Genomic DNA, 23963 nt, shown 5'->3' with positions numbered 1-23963 from the left:
CCTCCATCTGCTCCACGGTTCTGTATAATCCTGGAAGGTTTCAGCTGCCAATAACAACTCTCCCCTTCATCTACTGTCTTGGTTGTTTGAGGATTATCTTTTTTCCTATATTGTAAATTTAATGCTCTCATTAAATTCTCAGAACAATGAAATAAACATATGTCATCAGTCTATTGTCTTGAAAAGAAAAAGTTCTGTCGGTTTTGGATAAAGACTTCTTTCCATTTGTTCTAGATCTTTTTTTTTTTTTTTTTAAGCTTCTAGTATCTATTTAATTTCCAAGTTGTTTTTTGGGTCATCTCATCTTTTTATTGTTCATTTCTGGTCTTTTCAAATGAAGATGTAGCTTTTTAAAATCCCAACTTGGATGAATTTATTTAGGCTCTTTATCACCAAATTGATGTTTGTAAGTATTCTATGGACTCAGATGATCTATTCTGTTTGGAGGGTAAAAATTCTATAAATGTCAATTAACTTGACCTTGTTGATTATGTTATTCAAATCCTTTGGTTTATTTATTTTTAGACTATTTTATCTGTCAAATTCTGAAAGAAGTTTATTAAAATCTCCCACTGTAATTTTATCATTTTGTCTTCAAATGTTTAGCAAATTTTGCCTTATCTGTTGCTGACTCTGTTTGTACATAACTTTGTTATGGCTTATTTTTCTCTTGGATTTCATCTTTGGTAGTATATAAATTACTTCTTGTCCCCTTAAACACTTTTAACTTTGAATTCTCATACTCCTGCTTATTGGGTTTGCATGAACTAAGTTTATCTTTGCCCATGCCCTTATTTTTTATCTTTCTTTCTCACTTTATTTTAACTGTGATTCTTGCTGACATATAGATCTTTGTCTAACTAAATATGATAATGTATTTTGAAAGGGAAATGCAGACTTTTCACCTTTACTGTGATAACTGATAGTCTTTGTGTTATTCCTTCCATTTACTTTAGACTTGATATTCAACATCCTTTATTTTTGTTCCCCTTCACTGACTTTTCTTTAGGGTGCTTCTCAGTTTTTTCCCCCTTAGGTGGGAGAGCGTGGCTAGAGGGGCCTGAGTTCGTGCATTTCCCTTCTCCCCGATTGATCAGGTTCTGATAAATTCCTGGTAGCTTGGGCTCTGGTAAAACAGATTCCCTTGAGGGCAGACCTTGTTAAGAAATACAGAATGCTCCGGCATTTCAAAATGGTTCCTGTTTCCCTCCCCCTGCTGGAAGCATGAGGGGGTTTTTCTCCCATCTTTGCTGTGAGGACCTGGCAGAACTCCAGGAAGTAAGAGTCTGGCGACTGAGCTACAGCTGGGTCCCCTGGAGTTTTTAACTCCCGGACCTGTCCACACTGAGGCTCCAGCAACTCATCAAACACAGGTCAGTTGTCCGGCCCCAGCCCTTGTTCCCAAGGAGGTTTTTGCTCCAGTAAGTTGGACACTCTGGACCCCCAATTGTGTCTCTCCAATTGTGAGGGCAGCGATTGCCCTGTGACCTCACTTCCCTGACCGATCTCCAAGAGGTTTTTTAGTTTGTTCAGTATTTTTAGTTATATTTAGGATGAGGTCACTTCCAGGCTCCTTGCGTGAGTGACCAGAAACTGGCCATTCCTGTCCTTATTTTTCTGGCTTGGCTAGTTCTCGCTTCACGGCATTTTTTTTCTTTGTTTGTTTGCCCCGTTGATTTGGAAGTACTAAGGCATTGTTTTCAGTTCTGCCAAGGCTTACCTTCTCCCCCAAACAGGTATAGTCACACTTGTCTTTCTCTAGTCACATGTCAGAATTTAAAGTGCCCTCCCACCTCTTTTCGTGGCCTCCTCTGCCCACATTCCCCAAAGATGGAATGTTTGGGCTGTGACAACTTCTTTCCACCTCCGGTACCCCTCTGGACGGTCGTGTCCTGAAACGGGTTCCTACCAACTCTTCCCTTCCAAACTCTGTGTTCGGAGACACCACCTTGAGAGCTTGAAATTGGCCACACACGGAATATTCGTGCCCTGAAAATTGGCAAGCACTACAAAGCCAGGCTTTGGATCTTCTTTGTCATTTTTCCGTAGGGTGAGTCATTAATCATTTACCAGCACACCACTGCATTTCTGTTTCCGCTGAAGTGTGTGGGTTTTGCTGGACTGCTGCAAAATTTCAGTTCAGGGCTATTATCTACCATTTTTGAGAGTTTTTTGGGTTTTTTTTAAAGATTTTATTTATTTTATTTGACAGAGAGCGATCACAAGTAGGCAGAGAGGCAGGCAGAGACAGAGGGGGAAGCAGGCTCCCTGCTGAGCAGAGAGCCCAATGCAGGCTCGATCCCAGGACACTGAGATCATGACCTGAGCCGAAGGCAGCTGCTCAATCCACTGAGCCACTCAGGCGCCCTGAGAGTTTGTTTTTTTGTTTTTTGTTTTTCCCAAAACTCCGTACCATGCAATAACTAATTGTTTTAACTAATCTGTTTTTGCTGTCATTGTTGTGGTCCCTTTCTGTGTGGGACCTTAAAAGATTTTCTTTTTAATCTGAGGAATTTATAAACTTCACCAAGATAGAGCGAGGTATGTAATTTTTTGTTCCTTAATCCCCCCTGAGTCTTGGTAACTGGTTTTTAATCTAAAAACTTACTTTCTCCAGAGAAAATTCTCTCTTTTAAAAAAAAACGTATTTCTCTATATATTCCTTTTTTTCTTTTCCTGGAGCTCTTAATACAGCGGGCCCCTTACCCACAGTTTGGCTGCCGGAAGTCAACTGTGGTATGTAAACAGACAATCCTCCTTCTAACAAATCATCATAGTGTCGACTGTAGCCAAACACTATGTCACAATGCCTCCGCCATTTACCTCACCACATAGACATTTTATTATCTCACATCCTCACAAGAAGAAGGGTGAATTTGGGATAATAAATTATTTTGAGAGAGAGAGAGAGAGAGAGAGACCACATTCACATTACTTTTATTACAACATACTGTTATAACTGTTCTGTATTTATTATTAGTTGTTTTCAATCTTTTACCGTGCCCAATTTAGACATTAAACTTTCTCATGGGTAGTGTGTATAGGAAAACACAGTATACAGAAGGCTCACGCATCTACTGGGGGGATGGGAAACAGTATCCCCCATAGATAAGAGGAGAAAAAGCAGGGACTACTGTATTTCCATTTTAAGTCTCTAGCCTCCAGATCTCTTGTCTTTTCCCTCACGTCCTTGGGATTTTGTTCTTTTCCGCCAATTGTTCTAAAGGATCTTTCAAACCCTCTTTCAGTTCTCAGGAACAGCTATCTTTAGAGGTTTCTTTTCTTCTTCTTTTTAAATTGAGGACGTCTTGGATATTCTAGCTGCCTCTCCTCAAGGAGCACCAACACTCCGTAGCATGCTGTCCCATTTTTTTGTTCAGCTCTGTGGCAGTCGGGGTCCCCAGATCCAGTTCAACTTTGCCTTCTTGCCTTGTATCTCTGATTCCCTCTTACAGACACTGTCTTTTCTTTTGCCTCTGCATGGTTTATTGACCTTCGGTCCTCAGGACTTTGAGGTTCCCTAGGCCATGATGTTGACCATGAATTCTTTGGCTTTTGTCAGCTGCTGAGCAGTCGAGCCAGCAGGTCCTACATAGAGGCAGGAAAGAGACCCGTGTGGGAACGACCAGTGGTCCTCTCTCTCTGCAGGCACTGGGAGCAGCGCATCCCTCCTCCAGGCCATGAGGTCTGGCAGTTCCTCTCTGGAGCACATTCAGCACATGCGCACCGGGCTCTGCCTATCCAGCCTTCTCAAGGAGGAGGAAATTTGGAGGCTTCACACTACAGTTCTCTCCGCTCCTCCTCAACACCGTGGAGAGAAAAGACCTTAACCCTCCGGGTTAAGGCGCCTCCAGGTTCTCCTGCCACCTCATTTTTCCCATTGTGTTTTCAGAGGAGGAATGAGTGGGGGATATGTTCTCAGGCCTCTGTCTCCGCGTGCATTTTTTTGGTGGCAAGGCAGTTGACAATGTCATAGGCCTACAGTCTGACCTGTTTCAAGGTCATTATAGTCATCAAAGCAATGGCGGGCATGGTACTTGTCAGTATGTAGAACATTCTAGGATATCGGTTGTTGTCAGCTAGGGATACCACTAGCGCACGAAGCAGGCAGGGTAATCACTCAGAGGGAGACCTTGTCAAGGACACTGCTGCATTGGATCTGGCTCTAGCCTGTGACTCAGCATCCCAAGGAACCACCGGGTAAGGGAATCACCACCAGCACCTGTGTCCATTGTCAGAGCTGGACAAGTCGGGACAGGAGGCAATATTCTCCATTTCCTGACCGTCGAGGTCTCACATCCAAGATCATGCATCCATGATATAGTTCATTCTCCAGGTAGAAGCAGAGCTCAAATTTAAGTTGAGTAAAGATCGCATCCTAGTACCACATCATTTGACGATGTATGAGTAGATGCTGTTAGGGTGGTAAAATACAGGTATTAACTATTCCCTGGAAGCCGGTGTCCAGGTTGGTGTGGCATAGCTTAAAAATGCCCTCTGGTAGCCTCCTTTCCTCAATTAGGAGAAAGGTCATCATTGGTCAGTTGTATGGGTGATGTATGTCTTGGTAACGACATTTCAATGATCAGCATCGATGTTACTATCATTCTAGACTAAGTGACCCAGACATGATTCTTGTTCTTGGCAACATCTTTTAAAAAAAAAAAAAATTAAAACTGGTAGATATGAGTAGTGGCTGTTGTCCCGGGCATAGGGGGTGAGCGATGGCAGCTACGAGGTTCAAAGCACAACTACACTGATACACGATGCAGACCAGTATCCTGGTTTCTCTGTGCAGGATGAGGAGAAAGCAAAAAAGAAGCTTTAGCTCTTCATTCTCCATTTGACACCAAGCATTCAACCTCCTGGGGGGTCCTGGAGGAACAGGGACGTCATCCCTCACGCACGTCCAAAGCACTATCTCCAGTCAAACTTAGGATCTGGAAGTGACCGCAGACGGATGGAGACCTACGTTCATGCTCCATTAGGCTTAACTCAGTCTAGACCACACCACTTCCCAGGGTATGTAGGGTTTGGTCAGGGAAGAGCCAGTAGCGTAGGTTCTCTAACCAGCTCTTCCACGAAAAATATATTCTGTCCAATTTAGAACTGTATCAGCCAGAGAGGAGTAAAATAAATACTACCTCCCTGCCAGGTGTGGAAACTTCCTGGTCACATTGGACGTGCACAACTGGGATCTGGTCGGAACCAAGAGGGTGAATGAACCTCCCATCCATTAGAGAGGAGTCTGTAATAGGGCAGCAAGTGATGCCCCAGGAAGATCAGCCTGTCACAGCCACATGCCATCTGGAAACTCCAGGAACCTCGCGGCCTTTAGGAATTTAACCATCTGTGATACAGGTCCTTCTAGGACCACCAAAAGAATGTTCCTTCCCTCCCTCTGACACATGACAAGTGTTAGGTACAGAGCTATGCCTTTTTCATTTTCTCTGAGACCGATTTTTTGTTTATTTAGATTTTTCAGTACGCTGGCTCCATCCTGGCTTAGAAAAGACATTGTGACTTCTCCTCTGATTTCATCTGCATGACTGAAAAAATGTCCCGCAGAGTATAAGGAGCCAGTGTGATCCCTTACCCAAGGCAGGAAAGGGGATGCGTAAAAGGAGAAGAGGTGAAGTTTTGGGGGGACACAGTTGGCCATGACTACCAGCCCAGCCAATCCAAACCAACCAAGAGTGATCTACAACCACGAAATGCTGCTGACTTCCAGAAAATACGAAGAAAGAAATCCAGATGGACATCAGAGAGACCAAAAGACCTAGAATATGTCCAAAATAAAAGGGAGGAGGAGAGCAGAAGTGTGAGTGCCTAGAACTCTCTTCCCCTCACTTTCAAGGGCCACCCTGGAGGGCTAGCAGAAATAACCAAATACCTATCACCATGCCAGAAGGCCCAAGAGTGAGGTTCTGGTCAGCTTTCATAGCCCACGGATCACTTCACATTTCTGGGTAGGATTCTAGGATCTGGCACTAAAGAAGGTGTGAGGTGTCCTCTTCCAAATTATAGGAACGGTAAGTCATTTTCCCTGTTATGTGGGCTCTTTCAAGGAAACATATCTCTCACTCTGGAAACATCTAGGGTTGGTATCGCTTGTTGTCTATACTACAGTAGAAGAGGTGAGTGACACACCATCCTACTGAGGATACAGGGACCTTGAGTTTGAATCTTACTGTAATAGGACAGAGACATCCCCAGGCCTCCTTCTGCTGGAAACTAAATCAAGTTCACATTTCCTTTGCTGAAATTATTACCTTTTTAAAAATCATTTTGTCTCCCCGGTAATTATAAGTTCTGCATATTTCTATTTTGATACTAGTTACCTTCCTATTCTTACTTTATATTTAAACCTATATTTGAATATTTATATGCTGTAATTAAGTAGACATGCCAGACACTGTTTTACTTTCCTCCTCCAAATCTTAGCCTTCTGTCTCCCATCCTCTTCCACATCTTAGATCTGGTTGAAAGAACAGTGGTCAGCAAAAAGGAAACAAACAATCTTAAGTTTGAGATTCCAAAGCATAGCTTGGAAGTTCAAAATTATATGTTCATTTACACTGAGCACCCTATGTCTCCCTTTGTCCTCACTTGGTTATTCATTACAGCAGTTAAACTGGGTAACTTTTTGATTCCAAATCTCTTGACAAAGGGAATGAGATTTGTTTTAATCACCGATATCCTCAGACCTGCAACATAAATAATACTTACCTGACTGGAGAGCCTATTTGCCAAGGATACGTAAAATTGCTTTATGTCTGGCCATTCAAAAAACAGCATTCGTAAGACTCTCATCAGCCACTGACAAGAACTCCCTTAGCTGGGAATATATTGCTCTAAAGTTCAACAACAACAAAAATCGATAAAGTTTCTACATTTAGTTTACTGAGATTTTTGCTGCCAGTTATTTCTAGGGATGTCATTTTGACAATTCAGAATGCCAATACCTTGAGATAAATTGGTCCATTTCTTAATGTTCATGGGAACTCTAGTATTGTCCCACCACAAGACAGTTTCTCAGCAATAACCTTCTAGTGATGCACTGTAATACAGATATTGGTGAGTCCAATTTTTGCATTCCTTCCAACCTACTTGATCCTTACCTATAGACTGTACTTAATGAAGTCACAGTCCTGTCTTTGCCAGATTAGGTACATCAGTCTCTCCGGTTCTTAGGTGAATCTGCTTCTCCTTTAGCATTCTAATTTTACTGTTGGAGAAAACCCATTTGTCTTCCTGGAATAGGAAAAATTAAACATTATAGCTGTAAAGGTGTAAGAGATGGAACAGCAGGCAGAACACCCAAGGTGTCAATCCTGGCACTTTACTCAATACCTGTGACATTTTTCAAGTTACTTAAGATCTCCCTTCTTGGTTCATCTTTTATAAAATGGGGATATTAACAGTACCTACTTCCTAGGGATGTAAATGCATTTTCAATGAGTTGATTCGTATAAGAGAGTATTTGGCACAAGTATTAAATAATGTTCGCTCTCATTTGTACATTATCAGAATACTGTAGGAAAATGAAGGCACTAATGGCTTTTGCTCCAATTCCTCTGGAAGATCTTTTTCTTCAAAACGGTTCACACTACTAATTTCACTGGGGATTCTAAACTCTCAGAAGCCTAAATGATGACTGTGGCTTTATAGGAAAATAATACTATCATTAGGTCCAGAGATCAGCACTCATCACATGGGAGTCATGGGTAAGAATTGAGATATTGAGCTCATCCTCCAGACTAGACCCATAACGAACTCCATGCAACTAATTCTGGACCTCTCTGTGTGTTGCTTGTCTTCGTGAAGGTACGTTCAGAGGTGTGAAGGTTGGGCCACAGGTTGACTATATCAGTACCTGGAGATAAGGGAATGGAACACATAGGTTCTCTTACTCAAACTTCCAAATGTGTCACATGCCAGAAGTTTCAGGAAGATTTTATTTAGCTCTGTCCCTCTGCAGATAATGTGGGTGTCGATCACCCACATTTTAAGAAAGAATGGAGACAATATACATATAGTCCCTGCTGATGGTCTCTGCAGGGCTGGAGCTGTTGAGATGGCTTTGTTTGTGCAGTTTAGATGAGCTTAGCCACATAGCATGCTCTGACCACAACAGGAAGCCAGTGCTGAAAGGGCAAAAATTGGGACAAGCAAAACTGATCTTACCTTGAGCCACTACTGGGACTAGCCAGTGACTTAAAGGATTACAAAGTTAGGCTTGATTCAAGCTGGACGTAATGTCCAAGGCAGAGAGTGGGCAAGCAGTGGATTGGGTCCTGCAACTAGAAGGTCCATAGGCCAAGGCCTCTCTGAATATCACTTTGCTTTGGTCAAGGCAATCCACCTTCTTGGAACATAACTCAAGCTTGCCTTTAACAACATAAGAAAGAGAATTCATGTATAGAGCCAAACAAAATATCAGGATTCTAGACAAGCAGACTGAAAACATGATCCCATGTTGGCCCCAACGAAAAATCATAAAGCTAATCAGGAAGCCAAGACAGAACCATGTCACAAGCTGAGGAGACCCAGCAGTGATCCATGGAAGGCCAGCTGGGAGAGGCAGGGGTGCTCAGGGTTCAGCCCAAAGAACAGATCTCCAGCTGACTCTATGTACCTCGGTGTGGACCCAGGTGACTACAAATCCGAAGACCAGAACAAGAGTACAGCAACATACTGTTTTGTGTCATATTACATGGTAGGTAGAATAATGCCTCCCAAAGATGTCTGCACGCCAGCCCTTGGAAGCTATGAATATGTTCGGTTACATGGAAAAAGGGAATGCAGTTTGTGGACACAATTAAGTTTGCTGATCATTTGACCTTATCATGGGGAGATTATCCAGGCTCGCTTAATCTAATCATGTGAATTCTTGAAACTAGAAGGAGAAGAAGTAAACCAGAGCATCAGAGAGGTGGTACACCAAAAAAGACTCAACACACCATTTCTGGCCTTGGAGACGGACAGGTGCCGGCAACCAAGGAATGCTGGCAGTCTTTTGAAGATGGAAAAGAGAAGAAAGTGAATGGTCTCGTAGAGCCTCCAGAAGGAATGCAGCCCTACAATACCTTGATTGTAGCCCAGTCAGACCCTTAGCAGAATTCTCATCTGCATAAATATAATACATTCATGTCATTATAAGCCACTAGGTTGGCAGTGATGATTTGTTGCAGTGACAGTGGAAAACAAATACACTTTATGGCAAAGGGAATGTTTAGATCGTCATTGACCCTAGAATCAGCCAAACCATAACTTGTCTCAAATGATATTCCTTCTATATAAAAAAGTGACTTCTCCTTGGAGAACACAAGTAATACCTTGAAGGGGGGGGGGAGCAGGCTTGTTGGAGGGGGACGAATGCATGTTCATCTTGACTCCCTGGAGCTGGGCACAAATCAACACAGGGACCAGACCCAAGCCTGGATCACAGCCATTTTAGACTATTCTCAGTTTCCGTTCAGGAATGTGAAGTTCTGCCCATGGTCATATATTTGTCTCCATCAAGAACTAGTATCTCCTACTCTGTCTGTGCAAACAGGTAACTGCTACTCTAGATATAGATAGCGGTCATAGAAAAAATTTAAAAAAAAAAGAAGAAGAACAAGGAAATTCTTCAGTGAAACATATGAGAACAAGGGTACCACCCTGTCACTTTATTAAGTGTTTCTAACTAGCAGTCTATCAGTAACTCACAGGCCATCATCCCAGAACTTAAAATGCTTAGATCATCCCAGTACTAGAATTCCCTTGGCAAACCCCAGCCTCAGTTGGGAAAAGCAGCAGATCAATCACAACTGATTTTTTGCATTCCCGGAAGGATTTTGGAGCCTGTGGATAAAGGGTGTAAGTACAGAGCCCTGAGGAGAGGAGAGAGCCCCAACAGCAGAGAGCAAAAGCCCAAGCTCTGGCTCAGGTTCTAGAACTTACCCTCAGCCCTGCCTGAGGCCACTCTGTGGCACCCAAGTTCAAAGCAAAACCACCTCCAGGGCATTTCTCTGGCAGCTTAAGACTGGGTTAAGTTTTATTTTAGTCAAGGGAAGTCATTGTTCTGATTCAAGCATTGTTCTAATGTCACACTGGTCAAGGTTTTATCTATAAACTTTTGGCTACTGCTTTCAGAACTTGAAGTTGAAAGATGTGCGAAAATTTTTTGACAGAACATTTAACACGCTGACTTCTTTTACCCTCTCTTGACCTGGTTTTTGTCCTACACTTCTTTTGATACTTACTGCCAATTCCAATTCAGTTTCTCTGGGGAGTTTCTTGTTCCCAGGAAGCAGCATTCTCTATAAATACATAGATTACCGGACAGTCTTGCCATAGATTGGTTGAAGCCTAACATATCTCAAATTATTTATTTTCCAAAGTCTGGATAATTTGTGTTGAAGGAGCAGCAACAAAAATGGAAGGCTAAAAACACACTTTAAGGAAAATCTTCTGGGAAAAGGGAAAAAGAAATAAAGAGGGGGAAGGGGGAATTTAAACAATTTGTCACAGTTTCCTTTTTCTTTAGATTTTTGTTGGTGTGAGTGTCATAAATCAGTTGCTCAATGTCCACAGAACCTTGCTCTCTTAAGCAGGCAAGGGGTGAGGGGATGGGAGGGCAGAAGTGACACTGAAGAGAAGCAGAACGGACGCAAGGAACAGTCAGCTTGCAGATTCTGTTACCCAGAGGCCCAGCATGCTGCTCTGCCCTTTTTTTTTAATTTTTTAAAAATATTTTATTTATTCATTTGACAGACAGAGATCTCAAGTAGGCAGAGAGGCAGGCAGAGAGAGAGAGAGAAAAGAAAGCAGGCTCCCTGCTGAGCAGAGAGCCCTATGGGGGGCTCGATCCCAGGACCCTAATATCATGACCTGAGCCGAAGGCAGGAGCTTAACCCACTGACCCACTCAGGTGCTCCTGCTCGGCCCTTTTCAGTGTGGCAGAAAAGTAATTCAGTGCCTGGTCTAGATCATGTCTGTCCTGAATGATACTGTGAGTCCTTTCTACAAAGAGAATGACTGCAGTCTATAGCATATACAACCCTTCTTCCACTGTGTAAAGTTGAGGACTGGTGCAGAGGGATATATAGATAAAGAAAGACAGGAAGGTAAGTAAGTAGGTAGGTAGGTAGGCAGATAGATAAATTGATTTATAGGTAGATAACTAGATAGATAATCACTAAACTGTGAAGAAGCACAGCCTGGGAGTCTATTAGAAGTATGTAAAGGTGTACATCTGATCACCCCTTGGAAGTCGGTTCCACCCTTCCAAAGGTGGACATCTTTCTTGAACTTGGTTCTCCTTCGGATTTTTGGCATGCAATATTTAGTTTTCCCATGTGTTTCCTTTGAACAGTTCATTTTTGCCATTTGTTTCTAAAACATTAAAATGTTACTTAAGGAGAAAAAAAGCAAAAGTGAGCAAACAGACTCATAAATACAGATAGCAAATAGGTGGTTATGGGGGGGTGGAAAGGGGATTAAGAGGTACAAACTTCCAGTTATAAAATAACTAAGTCATGGTGACATAAAGTACAATATGAGGAATATAGTCAGTAATATTGTAATATCTGTGTATGGTGACAGATGGTAACTACACTTATCATGATGAGCATTTTCTAATATATATAAATGTCAAATCACTATGTACAAATGAAACTCATATAATATTGTATGTTGACTGCACTAAAATTTAAAAAAAAAACAGAAACATAAAAAAGTGAGTGAGCTGTATAAAAGAAAATCTTGCCACTGCTGCCAAATTTTGTCTCAGGAAAGTGCATAGAAATGGGCATTCTGTTTCCAGGGGGTCCCGCAAGCTTGGGAGAGCTCATCCTCAGTGAGAAGGAATTGTGTTGCTCTTCAAGTTATCGCTTGGGCTGAGGAATGAAATCCTGGTAGCCAGATTGGCAGGAGATCCCTGACCTTGTCCAATGGCAGCCAACAGTGACCTTGCTGAGTCCCATGGTGAGTCAGGAGGAGAGCAAGTGTTCCACCCTCTGTGCACCTGCTAGGCGGGAAGACAGGAGTCAGCTCATGAAGCATTTCTCCAAGCTCGTTACTTCCCATAATATGTGTAGGTGTGGAGCATCAGTGAGTACAAACTGATTCCTAACTATGAGTAATGCAAGGTAAAGACTGGGTAACATTCAGTGATCTCCACTGGCCTCCTTGTCTCACGGATAAAATAGCCACTGCACAACGAGCCACATGGGAAACGACTGCCCGGGTCATTTTCGGTCTGTGGCTCCAGCAGATTTGCTGAGAAAATGGTGATACATAGGTACAGCAAAGGGTTCTGTTCATATGGCCACGTGGAGAAAGAGAATCTTTTCTTTAGACCCTATGTCTGAAATGCAGTGTAGATTTGAGCCCATGAAAAATGTTGCCTGAGCCAAGGGCTTTCCTGCAAACAAAGAAACAAAAACAATTTCAGACATGTTCGTGACCTGCCGGCCCTTTAATGAACATGTTCATTAAAACAATGTATCTGTTAAAATCCAGAGATGTTACTCAGAAACCTCTAAAGAACCTAATAGATTAGTATCTTTATTTTTACCCAAAGGAGATAATTATGTTACAGGCAAGTAACCATGTGTAAATTAAGAAGGTACATATGTATTCCTAGACACGTATATGTAGGGATACACATAATCTCAAAAGGAATATAAGAACATATAAGAATGTTCTTAAAGAACATATAGGAATGTCTGGCCGACACATAGGCAATTTAAAATAACAAGCCAAAAAATTCAAGCCAAAAAATCAGGGCGGATTTTCTTGTGAAATGTGTATAAATCCAAGTGTACATGTATTTATGTAGTAAAACCTCATTAATTCCCATTCCACACATGTAGACTTTATAATTACTCTAATGCTCTTGGCACTGTATATAAGATGAAATATATAAGATGAAATACTGATTAGGTGAAATAGTAGTGTAAACAAAAGAAATATTTATACATATAAAAGCTCACAGTTTCTAAGTATCATTTTAGTAGTAGCTCTTGTACTCCAAGAATAAATGTCTAATTATAAACACCATGTTAAGCACTGCCAAGATTCTGTAAGTGTTCTCAGTACTAAAACCAGTGCTCTGTAGTGATTTCACATGCATTATTACTGTTAATAAAGAAAGGGTAATAGCAAACTTGGTGTTCAAAGCATGGATTCCAAAACTAGGCTGTCTGATTCAAATCTGGCTGTCCCTTTTGTGAGCTTTGTGTGACCTTCAGCAAGCTATTTGAAAGTTCTGCGTCTCAGCTTCCTCGTATATAAAACAGAAAAGAATGTTGGTGTTGACAGAGAAACAATGAATGACAGCCCTCTGTCCCTGCAATGGACTGGATTTTTATGTCTCCCCAAGATTCACAGGTTGAAACCCTAATCCCAGTGTGATGGTGTGATGCTATGAGGAGGTGGGACCTTTAAGAAGTAATTAGGTCATGGGCGTGGAGCTGGCATGGATGATAAGAAGGGGCAGAGAGTGTGCTAGCTCTCTCTCCACCCGGTGAGGATACAAGCCAGTTATTCCCAAACCAGAAGAGGGTGCTCCCCACAAGCCAGCCATACTGGCTCTCTAATCAAAGACTTCCAGTCTCCCAAACTGGGGGGCCCTCCTCAGCTCTGAACCCACTGAGAAAGAGTGGCAGCAGGAAACCAAAATATCCCCTTCATTATGAGAAAGATTAGGCTGATGAAATGACTGTGGGTCACTGGGCCAAAAGGACTTCATCCTAAGCTGCACCCTCAGAATTACGCCTCTTACCTTCCTACTGTAGTAGGACAGTAGTAGACAGCCCTGGAAAAGCAAGCCCGTCCTGTGTTAATCCCCAGCACAGAGAAGTGGAACAGGGGCCTCGTGTAATCAAGCAGCTCCTCAGGTAAGGTCAGGAAGGCACTGGACCCCTGTGCCCTGATTTTCCTCCAGGAAATAACTCCATCTCCATGGAGAGGAATAGGTATGGGATAAATAGCCAGGAGTGTTTTAGGGAGAATTCCTCTTTATGGAAACCAAAAAAGCCAGGACCATGTGCTCTCATGTTTCTCTTGGCTTTGAGAATTAAATGAGATGATGGGCCCTCGACCCCACTCATGGGGAGTATAAATAATTAGCTATTATGATGTGTGTTATTCTTAACTATGTCACTATCAGGAGTTTAAGAAATTTGGTTGGATCCAAGATACGTGTCAAAAGCCGTCTAGTGGACATTCTAGAATCCGAACTGCCTTGGGTTTTTAAGTTTTCCATTCTGATTTGTGTTACACTTGGTTATTAAGGTTCAAATTTTGGGTAAATTAGTAGGTGATGTGGTACCATTAATGGTGTTTCCTCCTGTCTGGCACCCTATTCTAGAAAAGCTTTTTCTCTACTCTGTAGCTCCTAAGTGCAGGCGTGGGCAGACTCCTGATTAGCCCCTTTCAGCAACGCCTGGGGTGCACGGCTGATTCAGCACAAGGTACAGATAGATGTATGGCTCTTCGCCCCGCAATTAGGGCTGAGCATCTAGGCAGCATATAGGAGCTTTTACCCTCATCACACACCCCTGACTCTTGTCTTCTGAGAGCCCAGTGTTTATTCGCACTTTCTCTTCCCCTGCTTTCTAAGAGATTTGGTACTTTTTGTGCTATGACCTCAAGGTAGATGCTCCTAAAATTATACTGGGTTTAAAACTGAAATTTATCAGGATCCCTTTTGTTTTCTCCACTGGACTCTAACCCACAGTATTGCATGTCCTGGGTTACCTAGCAACTCGGTTGTCCAGAGGTAGACTGAAGCGTAAACATAGTACCTTCTCCAGCTGTAGAAATACTACAGCTCTGGTTTGTTGGCTAATGAAGAAGCTATGGGACGGGGCTCTGCTTTCAGGTGTTCAGAGTGACAATCACATGAAAGTTCCCTGGCGCAGCGCGATGGCTCTGCCGGGCGTCAGGTCCTTCCGTGAGCTCAGGCCTGAGTAATTGATGGAGTTAACTGAGTGGAGGTTCGTTTTTTCACCATGTTCTCCGTGACTGCTTCAGCAACACCAGGCAATTTATCATGCTCTTTGTGCAACAGTGCGTGGACTTTTTAAAGGATGAATTTAGACATCCTCTTCCTGTCCAAAAATAAACAAAAATAAACTAAGCCATTCTCAGGTTCAAAGTCCTGATTGGAGAGTTAGACCAGCCGCGGGAGCATGCCCACGTGACCCACAGCCTAGACCCCCTCACCACCCCACCCCACTCTCATTGCTTTTCTTCTCTTGCTTAATTTTACTTTGGAGAAAGACCCAATTAAAAAGCACTGGTGGGTTTTTCTAAGGACGTTTCCTTTGCAGAGCTTATGTTCCACTCTTTGGCCAGAAAACTGGCAGAGCAATTAGCAGCTCTAGGAAGTTTCTAGTTGTTTGTGTACTGTTTCAGAAGAACCTACTGTGGGCATCAGCAGCCTTCAGACAGAGGGTTCTTGGAGAATGTGAATCCTTCCTAACCGTTTGGAATACGCTTAAAGTTGAAATCAATAGTCCTGTCCTCACAAGGACATCTTTATATTCTAAGTTAGAAGATGTCATGACAGCGTACCATAAGGGCACAGATTTCTCTCCAACATCCTTCTCCACTTACCTCCACCTTGTGAGCTCTTTAACATTCAAAAATGTTCTCTGATACACTTGCGCAAAACCTGCTGCTGAAATAAATCTATCGCTCCAAGTAACTTAGTCATTTCCTAGGTGACATTCTAATAAGAAAACCATTTGGGGGATAATAGTCCAATTGGAACTAATTCTCTATGTATTCCTTGTGGTCAGGAAATAGCACGTGCAAATTAATCAAATGTTCTGGTGACTTGTGTATTCTAATGTTTAGTATAGTGATTCCGCTACATCTTCTAGGATGATCAATTTGTAAAGCATTAGAAATAATTATGAAACCTAGAGGAGTATTATTTAATTTTTCGTTGACTGAGACATTAGCTTAGGATCTTTCAGGTACTGCTTGGGATTAGGAACAGCTGTTGGTTTCCACTGGCTATACGCATTGTGCAGGTTAATAAGGTTCTGGTTAATCGGATGCCAGAAAACAGAATTTATTATAGCACTCAAGCATTCATGCAGAACATAATAATACCTTTCCAAAGAAACTAACGGGGCCTAAACTATTTTAATGGCTTCAATTAATCTTAAATACACTATAACTTTTGGGGGACTGCGCATTTCAAAAATAGTCAAGTAGGGAAAGTATGGATTAGAGGAGAAGAAAATGTATATTTTGATAATACATTGTCAGAAACTAAAATTTTTGTTATGTAATGGTCATGTGGAAGCACAGCTTTCAAAATGATAGAATTTACTTATTTATTTTTATTATTTTTTTAATTTTATTTTTTCAGTGTTCCCAGATTCATTGTTTATGCACCACACCCAGTGCTCCATGTGATACATCCCCTCCATAATATCCACCACCAGGTTCACCCAACTTCTCACCCCCCGCCCCTCCAAAACCCTCAGTTTGTTTCTCAGAGTCCACAGTCTCTTATGGTTCATCTCCCCCTCTGGTTTTCCCCAACTCACTTTTCCTTTCCTTCTCCTAATGTCCTCCATGTTATTCCTTATGCTCCACAAGTGAGTGAAACCATGTGATAATAGATTCCCTTTGCTTGACTTATTTCTCTCAGCATAATCTCCTCTAGTCCCTTCCATGTTGATACAAAAGTTGGGTATTCATCCTTTCCAATGGAGGCATAACACTCCATTGTATATATGGATCATATCTTCTTTATCCATTCTTCCATTGAAGAGCATCTTGGCTCTTTCCACAGTTTGGTGACTCAAAAAATAGGCAGAAGACCTCAGCAGACACTAATCCAAAAAAGATCTACAAATGGCTAACAGACACATGAAAAAATGTTCACCATCATTAGCCATCAGGGATATTCAAATTAAAACCACATTGAGATACCACCTTACACCAGTTAGAATGGCCAAAATTAACAAGACCATTAACAGCAAGTGTTGGAGAGATTGTGGAGAAAGGGGAACCCTCTTACACTTTGGTGGGAATGCAAGTTGGTGCAGCTACTATGGAAAACAGTGTGGAGATTCCTTAAGAAATGAAAAATAGAGCTACCCTATAACCTGCAATTGCACTACTGGGTATTTACCCAAAGATACAGATGTAGTGAAAAGAAGGGTCATCTGCACCCCAATGTTCATAGCAGCAATGGCTACAGTTGCCAAACTGTGGAAAGAGCAAAGATGCCCTTATTTATTTATTTTTAAAAGAAAAAAATTTTTTTTAAGATTTTATTTGAGAGAGACTAGTGAGAGAGGGAACACAAGCAGGGGCAGTTGGAGAAGGAGAAGCAGAGTCCCTGATGAACAGGGAGTCTGATGTGGGGTTCAATCCCAGGACCCTGGGATCATGACCTGAGCCAAAGGCAAACGCTTAACTGACTGAGCCACCCAGGTGCCCTCAGCATAGGATTTATTTATTTAAAAATTGGATTTTAGGGCACCTGGGTGGCTCAGTTAGTTAAGCATCTGACTTTTGGTTTCAGCTCAGGTCACAATCTCAGGTCCTGAGATCAAGCCCTGCATCAGACTCTGCACTCAGTGCAGTGTCTACCTGTCTCTCTCCCTCCACTCCTCCCCCCCTGCCATTCGTGCTTGCTTGGGTGTGCACGCTAGCGTACTCTTCTTTCTCTGTCTTAAATGCATAAATAAAATCTTTTTTAAAAATTGAATTTTAATCACAGATTTCACTTAGCAAATTTTAAAAGCTTTCAAATGCAATTGAGCTTCATTTTTATTACTCTATTATACGACCATCCAGATTTTCAGAATTCTTCTTCATTAGAAGAAGACCAAATGTTTTACTTTAAGAGAAGGCCAACAAGAAGTCAGTGGGGCATTCAAGACCTAGTCCAATGTCCTGTGGCCTACAGGATACCTGTTATGGAGTACCCTTCCTGCAGGGAGACCTAAACATTTTCCCCAGGATTCCAGGGCCTGACCCTGTCAGCCCAGATTTTATCCTCACATTTCTCTGAACAGCTACTCCCTTAGCCTATTGCAAATAATAATTGTATTTCAAAAGTTCTGTTTTTGGAAACTTTGAGCCAAATACCCATTGCATAAAATGAAGCACAATGGCATATCTCCTATCTTACTAGATTCATCTCTTAAAATTTGATTAAGGAAATCCTATCCTTTGAAGATAGGCCAATTAGAGAACCCCTCCTATTCTCTTGTGGTTTTAGTTTCAGATTATTAATTCTACCCCTATTTTTATCCTAATTTGTAACTGAGAGTTTCTAGAAATGGAAATTTTTTTTAAAGGTTTAATTAATTAATTTATTTATTTGACAGAGAGATCACAAGTAGGCAGAGAGGCAGGCAGAGAGAAAGGAGGAAGCAGGCTCCCTGCTGATCAGAGAGCCCAATGTGGGGCTCGATCCCAGGACCCTGGGATCATGACCTGAGCTGAAGGCAGAGGCTTTAACCCACTGAGCCATCCAGGCACCCCTAGAAAAGGAAATTTTAAGACTGTCTACCCTCAGTGTAGAAAGACCTTGAGAAAAGATGTCTTTATCAATGTCACCATTCCACAAACATCCTGTTCCAGGGAACTGGCCTGCAGTGTCCAGTAACCTGCCCAAACCTATGTCACTTGTTGATTTCTGTTAAGTTTCTCTAAAGCTATAAGTAATAATAGTGTCATTCTCCAAGTGATTCCCATTCATAAAGGAAAAATACTTGCTTTCTTTTTTTCTGTGTCAGAAAGTACTTTTCTCATACATAAACATTATTTAATGTGTAAAACATTTAGAATATTTTTAAACTCTTCCAAGTAACATAGCATTTTTAGAGGAGATTTTTCTCAACTGTGGTTTGGATTCAAGCATCTTGTGTGCCTTTCCAAATAAAGTTAATTTTTGCCCATGGAAACCATATTTTTTTTTTTAAATACACAGATCATCATTTCTAGAAAGACCTTGGAGAACAAGTTGGTATTGTGAGTGCTAGGAGATACAGAAGGAGTGGGAATTTGAAGTATTTTGAAAGCATCAACTTTTTTCTAATTGTTCTGAGTAATTGTAATCTGTTGTCTGATCATAACAAAATTGTCTCCATTGAATGTCCCATTTTAAAGATAAATCTGTAACTAGGTTTGTAATCTTGGGCAGTTGTCATATTGACTTCTATACACTATATTTTTGAGTATACTATCGAGGTATTATAATTCATTTATTCATTTTATTTCCCCATTCAAAATATTTTAGTGCTAGCTATCTACAAGGCACTGTTTTAGGTGCTAAGAGTATGGTGGTTTACCAAAGTTTCCTTCCTCAGAAAGCTTACAGTCTGTTAATTGAAATTCTTGTAAATAAGTAACAAGTGTAAAAAGCTACAAAGATTCTAAGTAGGTACAGTCAGAAGTTACAGGGGTTTTGAGAAGGGCAATATTGTAGGTCAAGAAGAATTTAAAATGGCTTGCTTTGTGGATGGTGTTGGATTCGACTTGATCATTGAGAGAGATTTAAGAGTGGACCATTTAGGGACAATGGTGGTAAATACTTGAGGCAGAAGAAAAAAGAGAATGATCCCAAAACTTGGTGCATAGGCAAGGGATCAAGTGTGGCTCAACCCAAGTGAAATGGAGATTCTAAAGGGGAGGGAGAGTGGGAAAGTAAGTGGGGCCTGCATTGTGGAGACACTGGAGACCTAAGATGTCTTCAGTACTGGGGGGAGGGAGGGTGGAGCCACCAAAGGTTTGGATCCTGATGGTCTCAGTGGTCATATGTGATCTGGATTAGAGTGAAGTAAACTGAAGGTAGAGGGAAGTTAGGGTTCCTTTTGAGATATAAGGAGGCATAAAGAAGGATAGTATCCATGATACCTTCTTATGCAGAGATACTGCACATATACTGTCCTGTAATATAACATGAGACCCTAAATCCAAGTTCTTCCAGGCAGTCTTCCTACATGTCAGCCCTCTTGGTCTCTGTGTTATCCACACCTGCCTGTAGAGTCATGCTCTTGTAAAAAGTAGGAAATCAGGTGTCCACGGCTGGCTTGTTCAAGAGGTAGCAGCTTGCTAGCTTCAGGAATAGTTTGACCGTGACCATCCCACAACTCTATGTTGGTTGTGACATCAGAGTCTTCTTAAGGGGCATGCCCTGGAAACCATCACCTGCCTAGATCCATAGCCCATGCCTCCCTTGCAACCCCAACATGGTCATGTTCTCCATCCAGTTACTGATCTCCTGGTTGCTCCTCAAACACCCCAGGCCTCTTTGGAACCCCAGGGCCTTTGTATATGCTGTTGCCTGGAACAGCTTTCCTGTCAATTTCACAGGTCAATGCCTTGTCTCTTTCTGGCCTTCGCTTAAATGTCACCCCCTCAAGAGCCCTTACCGTTACTCTATCTAAGCCCTTTGTTTCTTTCCTACCTAGGACTTCAACTTCCAATTGTTTTATTAGCATGTAACTCTTTTTTTTTTTTTTTTTTTTTTTTTTGCCTCTTTCCCTGCTAAAACATAATATATACCATGTCTCTTTTCTGGATTAGTGTGTCTCTAGCGCCAAGAACTATGTCTGGCACTCCAAAGGAGACCACTAATATGTAACTGTTGAATTAATGAGTGAATGAATTAATGAATTAGTGAATTAATGAACATACCTGTTCAGAAAGCCCTTTATAACCTAAAACTATCCTCCTTTACTCCTGAATAATTATAAACAGAGTGGCAACAAATGGCCACTTTTCTTCCATAATCTGCCCAGTGACATAGTCTATATAAAGGGTTCATAGGATACTCATAGTGATATTTGGGAAACAGAATATAAGTATTCTGCTTAAATTCCTGAATATTCATTAAAAATTCTGGTACCACACCATACTGCAGTGTTTTTCAGCCTTTTAAAAAATGAAATAGGGGCACCAGGGTGGCTCAGTGGGTTAAGCTTCTGCCTTCAGCTCCGGTCATGATCTCAGGGTCCTGATATCAAGCTCCGCAGCGGGCTCTCTGCTCAGCAGAGAGCCTGCTTCCCCCTCCCTCTCTGCCCACCTCTCTGCCTACTTGTAATCTCTGTCTGTCAAATACACAAATAAAAAATTTTTTAATTTTCTTTCTTTCTTTTTTAAGATTTTATTTATTTATTTGACAGAGAGAGATCACAAGTAGGCAGAGAGGCAGGCAGAGAGAAAGGAAGGGAAGCAGGCCCCCTGCTGAGCAGAGAGCCCGATGTGGGACTCAATCCCAGGACCCTGGGATCATGACCTGAGCCAAGGCAGCGGCTTAACTCACTGAGCCACCCAGGCGCCCCTCTTTCTTTCTTTATTTTTATTTATTTATTTTCAGCATAACAGTATTCATTGTTTTTGCACCACACCATGCTATCCGTGCACTCTCTACCCACCACCTGGTTCCCCCAATCTCCCACTCCCCGCCCCTTCAAAACCCTCAGATTGTTTTTCAGAGTCCATAGTCTCTCATGGTTCACCTCCCCTTCCAATTTCCCCCAACTCCCTTCTCCTCTCTAACTCCCCATGTCCTCCATGCTATTTGTTATGCTCCACAAATAAGTGAAACCATATGATAATTGACTCTCTCTGCTTGACTTATTTTACTCAGCATAATCTCTTCCAGTCCTGTCCATGTTGCTACAAAAGTTGGGTATTCGTCCTTTCTGATGGAGGCATAATACTCCATAGTGTATATGGACCAAAATGAAATTTTTTAAAAATTGAAATAGAGATTAGAAAACATCAGGGTGCATTACATCTGCTAAGTATAGTTTCGAGAATTTTTCAGTGTGTGTGTGTCTGTAAGGAGGTTCCAATGTGAAATTATTTTTTACCATGACTCAAAGTCAATATACACTGGGTATTTTCCATGTTATCCTAATCCCTTATCTGGCTATTGTCGAGCTCCTCAAAGTCAGTGTTGAATTGTATTCTGCAGTGTTATGATTCCTTATGGCTTGTTTGCAGTGGAAGCCTTCCCACAAATGCACACCAAAATTCAATTTTTTAAGTATTTTCTTAGAGATCAACATACCTTAACCTCTCTCGGAATGCTAGGTTTGCAGTAAAGAATGTTCCCAGAGCTGCAGGCCTTGGCTGCTTTTAAGGAAACCAGGAGAAAAACAAACAAACAAAAACAAATATTCAGGGTAGGACAGTGGTAATATTTGCTGTTCTTTTAATCAAGAATTTGAGGGGCACCTGGGTGGCTCAGTGGGTTCCACATCTACCGTCAGCTCAAGTCATGATCTCAGGGTCCTGGAATGGAGTCAAGTTCCAGCTCCCTGCTCAGCGGGGGAGTCTGCTTCTCCCTATCACTCTGCCGCTCCCTCCCTGCCACTCCCCCCTGCACTTGCTCTCTCATGCTCACTCTCAAGTAAGTAAATACTTTTTCAAAAGTCCAGAATTTGAAGCAATGATTTGACATACAATAGCAGTATTTGTTAAAATAACATTTATGTTAACTATTTTTTTTTCCTTTTCTCTCTCTCTCTCAGCTGCCTGCCTTGTGCTTGGCTGCATGATTTTCCCCGATGGCTGGGATTCAGATGAAGTAAAACGGATGTGTGGAGAAAAGACAGACAAGTACACTCTGGGGGCTTGTTCAGTCCGCTGGGCGTACATCCTGGCTATTATTGGGATTTTGGATGCCCTGATCCTTTCATTTCTGGCGTTTGTGCTTGGTAACCGACAAGACAGCTTGATGGCCGAGGAACTGAAGGCAGAAAACAAAGGTAAGATTGCTTTGGGGAACTCTTATCTCGATGCCTTGAGCACATCAAGTCCCAGTGCTTCCCTCATGGGTCTAATTTGCTGCATCTTCCAATGCTGTCTAGTTCATAGATGTTCCCTTAGACTCAACTCAAGAAATTTTACACAGTTGAAAAACAGTTTACCTTTGAAATACAGTTTACACACTTTACCTTTCTAAGGCTCTCAGAGTCCATTGTTATTTAAACGTATTTTTCCATTTCCAGTTTCTTTTTCCCTCCCTAAGTTAATGGCTATGAGGTAGCTTTTTTTTTTTTTTTTTTTTTTTTTTGGTCTACTTGATTAAATAGTGAGAACATCCTCTCCATGTATTTCTGCCATTTTCCAGATTGAAATAAAATCCTGGGGAATCTCATAAAACCATCTAGAAACATCTTTATTAAGCTCTTCACAATCATTTTATTTGAATTCAGACTCCTCTCAGAAAGAAGGCAAGATAGTGGCCCTAAATACTTAGGAGTTTCAACAGTTGCTTAATTAACTGAATTAGAACGTGTTATCTGGATGGTGAAAAGTTCTGTTTCTTTTCAAAAAGAAAATGGCTTCTGAAACACAAAGTAGAATTAAAAAAGGGACAATGACCAGTAAATGATATGTAAATATTACAATGTGCGTTAAAAAGTAGCAAGTCCTTAGTAAAGATGCCTCTCCATTTTCTTTCCAGACTTCTAAACCAAGTGTTTGGAGATAGAATATTACCGTCTCTGTCTGTTGCAAACTTAGATTTATTTCACTGTTTTGTCTTGGTTATTTTTAACTTTAATACTTTGGACTTACATCAGCACCTTCAATTGAGTGACTGCTGCCTCTAGTTTTTATTTCTAATTGCAAACTAAAACTATCTTTGAATTCCAAAATTTAGCTTACTATTTCAAGTAGTTGCTAACTCCAAAAACTCTTCACTGCTTCAACAAGCCTCAAATAGAAGTATGTATTAGTGTCTACAGGAATGTCACATGTAATGATAGTGTAACAAGCTTTATATTTAGACCATCGCTGTTGATGCTTGTAAACTATGAACTATAAAGAGAGAAAATCAAGAGGTCTAGGAAAGCACAGTCATTCTTGAGCTCTTTATCTCCCTGATTTATGTACAGAAGACATACTTGGTTTTGATGAAACCAAGTTTACTTGGTTTCATTGAAAATATTCTAAACATGAGGCAGCTGGGTGAT

The 23963-nt window shown here is 41.4% G+C and overlaps 1 protein-coding gene across 3 annotated transcripts in view; it reads left to right on the top strand.

Annotated features, from left to right (window-relative positions):
- Window positions 1–23963, top strand: part of LHFPL3 (LHFPL tetraspan subfamily member 3) — a 571790-nt gene that overhangs the window by 378028 nt on the left and 169799 nt on the right. For all 3 annotated transcript variants that reach the window (XM_059170875.1, XM_059170877.1, XM_059170876.1), the window contains exon 2: window positions 22515–22751. In XM_059170875.1, the coding sequence (XP_059026858.1) occupies window positions 22515–22751 (237 nt within the window). The remainder of the gene's footprint in view (window positions 1–22514; window positions 22752–23963) is intronic.

This window comes from Mustela lutreola, chromosome 4, assembly GCF_030435805.1.
Source record: "Mustela lutreola isolate mMusLut2 chromosome 4, mMusLut2.pri, whole genome shotgun sequence".
In the NCBI taxonomy this organism is placed as follows: Eukaryota; Metazoa; Chordata; class Mammalia; order Carnivora; family Mustelidae; genus Mustela; species Mustela lutreola.
The sequence above is the reverse complement of the archived record's forward strand: the minus strand, read 5'-3'. Positions and strand labels throughout refer to the sequence as shown.